Raw genomic sequence first — 7,302 nt, 5'->3', positions numbered from 1 at the left:
TAGCCTTATAAAGATGATCTCACAGTGAAACCGACTAATTTTTGAGAATTCGTGTATAATTTTTGCTAATAATAGGAATAAAGTTTCAACTTAGAACATCCCGAAATTATACTCCTTCCATTCCATTTAATTTGCAGCATTTTTCATTTTAATTCGTCCCACTTAATTTGCATATTTTCTATTTTTAGACTATGGGCCACCACTTCTTTTTAATCTCATCTATCATTTTAACTCTTATTTTTATCCACACAATTCATTTTCTGTTTTTATTTATTACCATCGTCCAACCTTTTTCTTAAAAATAATAATTTTATCTTTGATATGTGGTGGTAGATAGTTTATGGTATAATATTACTATTCAAAGTCATTTTAAGTCTTCTATTACACCATTCCGTCTTACACTTCACCTGTGAATAACTTTCACGTTGAAGGTATCCTCAATTTTTCTTTTATGAAAGAGTACCAGTTATTGCAAGCCTTATCAGAAAAGAAATAAGATTTGCTCACATGCATCATCGACTTATGAAGGATTCTATTTTTTTTCCTTTTGCTTTTACTGATCTAACATGCCGAAAAACATTGGAAAATGAAAAAAAAAAATATACGTAACAAAATCTACAAAGGTAAGGTAAATGCGTAAAAAAACCTGTAACAAAAAATTCATTCTTTATAAGAGCACCCATTCAAGCTCAAAGCACAAATTTTCAACAGGTTTATGCACCATTAATTGCACTATCAACATGAACTGCAAGCCCATCTTCCATAACTTTGCCGTTCATCCCATTTCTTTGTCTCTGCGCAATTTTGAAACAAAGCCGATGAGTAAAATGGATAAAAAGCCGAAAAGTGACGGTAAATTTGGAAATAAATATATGCATACTCTGTCCATGGGATCTACAGAGTGGCCATTCAAGAGTTTGTGGTTTTCCTCTTTGTTCCAGTCATCTTTGTCCCTGTTGCTAACAGGTAGCAAAAGAGATGCACCAGTGCTGGATCGATCAGGAATTTCTGCAATACCAAGAAACCAAGGATTTAGCACGAGATGTGAAAGAGATACCAGCGATGATCGGAGATATAGGAGTTTCAGAAAACACCACTGACCAGGAAGGTTTTTATCGACAAAAAAAACAACCAGATTGACGGTATACCTGCAACCAAAACATTGCATTAATTAAGCTAAAGTTGAATGCGAAAAATACCAAAGAGTAAATCACAAAATATATTCGAGATTGTCACAAAGGTAAACCCAACATTCATACCATGCTACAACAACATCCACTGTATAATGTTTGCGCGAAGCAATGATCAATAAGCTCAGGACCACCGCAAGTAGCCAACCCAAGTGCTTGATCCACCTAGATTGATCCATGAAAAAATGGGTCAAAAGTCCAGCCTAGTGTAAAAAATTTTGCTAACTAATTTTTTTTTTTGAATTCACAATTTGCTCAAAATTGCAAAAAATTATCCCAAAAGGCCAAAACCAACTGAAAGAATATTAATTCAATTTTTAGTAATAAAACACTAGAACAAAGTAGGTAGCAGATACTTGTTGAAAAAACTAGGAATCAGATTTTCCTTAAATCAAGTCATTTTGTAATTTTCCTAATAAAAAGTTCATGAGCGTAAAAGATTTTTAGTTTACAAAAATTACCTCTTAGAACCGTATTTATGAAATGTCCTAACGAAAACAAGTGTAAAGATCATATGCGATGAGAAAATGAGGTCGCCACATCCATAGAGAATCCCTCGAGGAACTGCACACAGGACAAAGCTAAATTAAGCAAAAAACAAAGACAGAAACTTAAACACGATAAATCTCAAATTCGAAACTCACTGATCAGAAGCACCTCAAGTGCACTGTGTGGAGGGGGAAGAGTAGCAAGTTTTGAACCCTGCATCCATAGCCATCACTCATTTCAGAATCATGTACATAACATCAATATAAAAAAATTATCGAAGTATGTACTACAGTACGTAACATCAATATAAAAAATCCATGAAAAAGTGAAATTTACCTCGCGACAATGGTAATTTGGACCAGGTAACTGTGTTGAATAGAATGTTATAATCCTAAGGATCTGTGATGCCTGGAAAGCTCAAAAAATACAATTATCATCTGAATTATAGCGCAACAAAGAATAAAATTATTATCTAATCTTTTCCCTTAGAAACACCGACAAAATTAACATTACAAACAGCTGAATAAGCTTCAGCATAACCTCATAAGCCTAATAGTGCAAAGAACCTAGTCAAAAAAACATGAACGAGAGAACTTACAACTAGAAATGCAAGGACCCTGCACCACACAAGAACAGTGTAGATCTTTTTACTTTTGAATATGAACGGATGAAATGTCCACTGCAAAGAATTGTATATCATATGAAAAAATAAATCACAGCTTGGGAAACATGGAAATCAAAAGAGAGACAATATCAAAGAATAAAGCATGCGTGCATGGCTTATAACTTTGGAACCGGATGTTGGTATTTGTTGTTGGAACATGTAAAAAGATAGCATATAGAAGAGATGTGACGCATTAGGGATTACAATTTACAGCATTTAAATATGATAAATGAAAAATGCTTTCTGGACAAAATAAACCTACTTCCGAAGTTCCACTATGAAGATGTCTTTGTCAACAAGCTTTGCAATATGTTGATTCACTCTCAAAGACAAATCAAAAGATGCCAAACATAATAGTATATCAGATACTCGAATGGTATAAGAGATCTCATGCGGGAAATAATAGAAGAATAGGTTGGTCAGGACAAAGACAATTTTTTGTTGTCTTTAACAACATCAGTTACTCATGATTAAAATCCTATAATACACAATAAAAACCACTAGCAGGAGAAACAACAGCTGTACATCCTTCATGAGCACTCACAGAATAAAAGAATCCAAAGGGCCAGCATCAATATTGAAACAAGAGGGGTAGGTACATATGACATGAAAACAAGGATCAAGCAAAAATAATGAGGAAGCTTTATAGAGACACTATTACATAACAAAATATGCATAGTATAGAATATACCAGTTAATAATATATGAACCACAGCGTAGTACATGAAGGAAACCTTACCAAGACAAATGATATAAAGATTGTGGTAAAAACCGTTTCACTAATGTATGCCTTGTCTTGTCCAAGCTCCTATAGTCATAAATATAAAACGGTAAAAATATATAAAAATAAAAGACAGAAACCAATCAATGACATTTGAAGTCTAGGCATACAGGAAGAAGGAAAAAGCCAGCATCCTGAAGTGTAGGACCAGGGCGATGTATGTAATGAACACCTCGTGCAGCCACACCATGTATGTACTGTCAAAGAAAGATTAGTTCAAATATTAGTCACGCATAGATAAAAATGAGGCCATTTCATTGAAAAATGACCGTTTTATAATGGATTTTAAGCTTATTGTTGTAATATGTCATTTTAAATTATGTAATAAGAACCACTATAAGCTGGTAACGTATTAGCCATGACAAACTATTATATATATATATAGACACACACACACATACATACATACATACATACATATAAGGTTTTAAAAGATCTATCATAAGCTTTAGGTGAATTAGTTAATTAAAAAACATGAATTAACATGATAAAATGAACAATTTTCAAGGTAATTATTCACATTACGATTTCCGTAAAATGAGTCATAAACACTGCGAGGCACCACGTCAGCAGCATGTCACAGTACAATATCCACGAGTTTTGTTACTACAAATTCGTAGTAAGGAGAAAACAAAACACTCCAAAAGTACTGTATTTTGCAATCAGCCTAGAGGCCCTACATTTTTAGATCAAACAACATGCAACTCACCATTGAAGTGAAGTTATGACATAAACAACATAAACATCAATGACAAAAGCAATTTAATTCTTAATGCTTTACGCCTCCGTCCCAATAAATTTGCCTCATTTTCCATTTTAGTCCATTCCAATGAATTTATCCATTCTATTTTTAGACACAACCATCACTTTTACCATTTATAGTGTATTATTTCTAAATAATCCACTAATTTAACTCACTATATCCAATTTATTACCATTCCCTTTAACGAGGGGGGAAACTATAAGGGACGAAAGAGTATTATGTAGGCAATAATGTCCTAATTCACAACCATCATTTGAAGCAAGACCGCTTTTAAGAAGTATGAGAAAGTATAAAAACTTGATGCAAAGTCGTTTTCAAGTGTTATGAAATGTTGATTTTATGTAGTGTTAAAAATAATTGGATGCAAGACCTTTTGAGAAGTGTATTAGGGTAAAACAGCTAATAATCTAAGGTTAGTGCCCACATACAACGTTTGCACATAATATCAAAGCATAAATAATAAAAAGGCACACATAAAAGTAAGAGAACAACGAACTTGGAAGGTTGGAAAACTTATGAATAATTTGTTCATACTAGAAAATCCGCCCAAACAAGATGAAACCAATTACGTCAATAATGCTTAGTGCTTACAAGAGATTACACAACTCAAGGATTTTTCATTAATTCTCACACAATGAGTACTTAGGGTATTCTATTGGAATCTCACACTCAAATCCTTCCTTAGTGGCTCTCAAGAACTCATATATTGCTTTCCAAGACCATTGAATAAGTTCCCAAATAATGTCTCTCTATGTAGAAAAAGAAGGACTCGAGGTATATATATGTGTAAGAAAGATAAAATGGGAAATAGAAGCACAAAATACAAAGCAAGGTGCTGGTGCTCCCCGAGCATAAGCCAAGTTCTTGCCCGAGCACTATGTGAATCAAAACCTTTAGCTTGCCAATTGTTGGTGCTCGCCCAAGAAAATCGGATGCTCAACCGAGCAACATAAAAGTACTTGCCCAGAGCACTATATGTGAACCAAATCCAGTAGCTTGTCAATTGTGATTGCTTGTACGAGCAAATGGGCGCATGACCGAGCAACAATAAGAGTTTGCCTAAGGGGTACAACCAAAAACTTCTATAAAGCCATTTTCGCAAGGGTACTATTATCTTGCTCGCCTAGCAAAAGCTTAACACAGCCCATCGCAACACTATGCTCCTATACACCGCTTTCTACTCCATAAATCAACCAAGGTTCACTGATGTATAATGCATAAAAGAGTTTATATATAGTGTTTTATGGTAGATTAAACATCAAAATTGTGCAACACGACAACTAACATATATGTGAAAGGTTTCATCCCTAGGAACATGCTAAATTGTATTTAACGTAGACAAATTGAAACAAGCAAAAAAAAAAAAAATTAATATAATTGCCGAAAAGGGTTCCAGATTCAAAATTTTCGTGAACTTCAAAATTCCTTGGTTTACCTCACAAACAATCTTCTCATAACCACATTCACTAAGTTCAACCAAATAACCATCCACATAAGAAAAGCAGTGGAAACACTAATGCATTATGATACAACAATCTTCATCCAAAAACATAAACCTAAATCAGAAAGCCGACCTGAAAAATGATTCCTCCGAGAATGTATTTCCAATTTTCGGCAAGGAGATTGATTTCGGTTGATACTTCTGCACAAAATCTCTTCCATAGCTTCAAAAAACCAGAAAAATAATTAATCAAAACTTACTAAAATCGGAAAATCAACAGAAAATGGGAGAGAGAAATAGAAAAGACACCTTCGAAGCTTCGCGACCGATGTAAAGCGACATCTTTTAATGGATTAACTACCAAGGCCATATTACTTCACAACACATCCAATAAAGTCAACATCATCTCTTCACAATCACCAAACTCCAATAAGTTCCTACCCTCAACAAATTTCTTTTTTTTTTTTTTCCTTTTTTTGTCAAATGCTCATAATTCTGAGATCCAAAGTAAACACACCGAGAAAATCCAAGAAAACAAATTATTGTAGTCGAAAATGAATTTGTCTCAGAAATTGATGATGCGACTTTTGAAAAATAATTTTGACGTTAGTTTCTATCTGTTTCTAGAAAACATGAATCGTTACCTATGGCTGCTTGAACGCGAATTGAACACGGAGAGACGGTTGAATTGGCAAAAAAAAAAAAAAAAAAAAAAATGAATACGAAAGCAAAAGAGTAGTTCTAACTTTTTAAGTTGTATTTGGGGTCAAGGAGTAGCAAAATAGGATATTTTAGACATTAGAGTTGGATGTTATGGTCAACCAAAATTAAAATTTGAAACAAGTGGGCCCATGCCATTTTCAAATTCTATTTACTCTTCTTATCATCATAGCCAATATATGGGTGTTTACTTGGTTATTGACTGTTAGTTTTTTTAAGTTGTTTTGTTTGACAAATTAAAAATGTTGGCTATTTTTGTAAGTTTTTAAGTTAGTTAAAAAAGTCAACTGTTTATAGAGATGTTTGATAAATTTAAGTATTGACTGTTGGCTATTTATTAGAAGAAAAGTTAGACAACAAGCCAAAAGTCAACAGAACAAGCTGAGTAGTTTTTTATTTGGTTTAAAAACCAAATTTTTAAATGACTTAAAATCATTTACCAATATTTATTTGGCTGTTTGACCAACAACAAGCCAAAAGCCAACCAAAAAACAAAAGTAAAAGTCAAGTACCAAACAATTCCATTTATCCCACGTATAGAAAACTATTATCAAGATTTGAAAAAAAAAGGCGACAACTCATACCTATAAGCAGAATGCTACTAATAAATGCCTCAGCTCGAGAAATATTTCCAGAAAAAAAGTTTCCAACTAGAGATGGATTGAATACTAAGGTAGTATTTTGGCCAAGCTTTTACAACAATTTCTGCAACAGAAAAGCCAAAATTTGGCAAAACACTGTGTTTCTAAGAAGTTGAAACAATTTTAAAAATAGTTAAAAATAATTCCTATAAAAGTTGAAGAAGAGAAGCTACAAATTGTAACTTCTCCTCTCAACTTCTCAAAGAGCTCCATACTTCTCTTCCCATATCTTTCTCCAAAATTCAAAATTTTCTACTTCATTGTATAATTATTCATTTGTCATCACAACCAACATTCCAATTATTTTAAAAAATTCTACGCTTATTGAATATTATGCGATCAAATTACATCAAAATTTCATATATGTTTTAACTTTAAATTTATTAACACATTTAAATTAATTTTTCTATATAGTAAATTGTCAAATTTGGGATTTATTTTTATTTTCAATTACTTTAGCATATTTGAATTTTTTTTTCTAACAATACAGTGATTATTTTTTAGTGTATGCTATATGTTTTTGGGTGTTTCTCTTAAAATTGATGCTTTGTGACTTAACTCGAATACTTTTTAGTGTATGCTATATGTTTTTCCATCATATGACAATACTAAC

General features: G+C 32.7%; 1 protein-coding gene across 1 annotated transcript; it reads right to left on the bottom strand.

The window, feature by feature from the left end:
- Positions 1-478: 478 nt before the first annotated feature.
- LOC130813216 (phosphatidylinositol:ceramide inositolphosphotransferase 1-like) lies at positions 479-6,106 on the bottom strand. The gene is made up of 12 exons (XM_057678992.1): positions 5,638-6,106; positions 5,462-5,551; positions 3,235-3,321; positions 3,083-3,151; positions 2,278-2,358; positions 2,016-2,087; positions 1,835-1,892; positions 1,652-1,754; positions 1,260-1,355; positions 1,102-1,148; positions 881-1,008; positions 479-794 (listed from the first exon to the last, which is right to left on the bottom strand). Exons 1-12 carry the CDS (start codon positions 5,668-5,670, stop codon positions 714-716), a joined length of 945 nt encoding a protein of 314 aa, XP_057534975.1. The 5' UTR covers positions 5,671-6,106; the 3' UTR covers positions 479-713.
- Between the last annotated feature and the right edge of the window lie 1,196 nt (positions 6,107-7,302).

The sequence above is a fragment of the Amaranthus tricolor genome, chromosome 5, assembly GCF_026212465.1.
Source record: "Amaranthus tricolor cultivar Red isolate AtriRed21 chromosome 5, ASM2621246v1, whole genome shotgun sequence".
Classification (NCBI taxonomy): Eukaryota; Viridiplantae; Streptophyta; class Magnoliopsida; order Caryophyllales; family Amaranthaceae; genus Amaranthus; species Amaranthus tricolor.
Note: the sequence above shows the minus strand (reverse complement) of the source record. Positions and strands in the feature narration are given on the sequence as shown.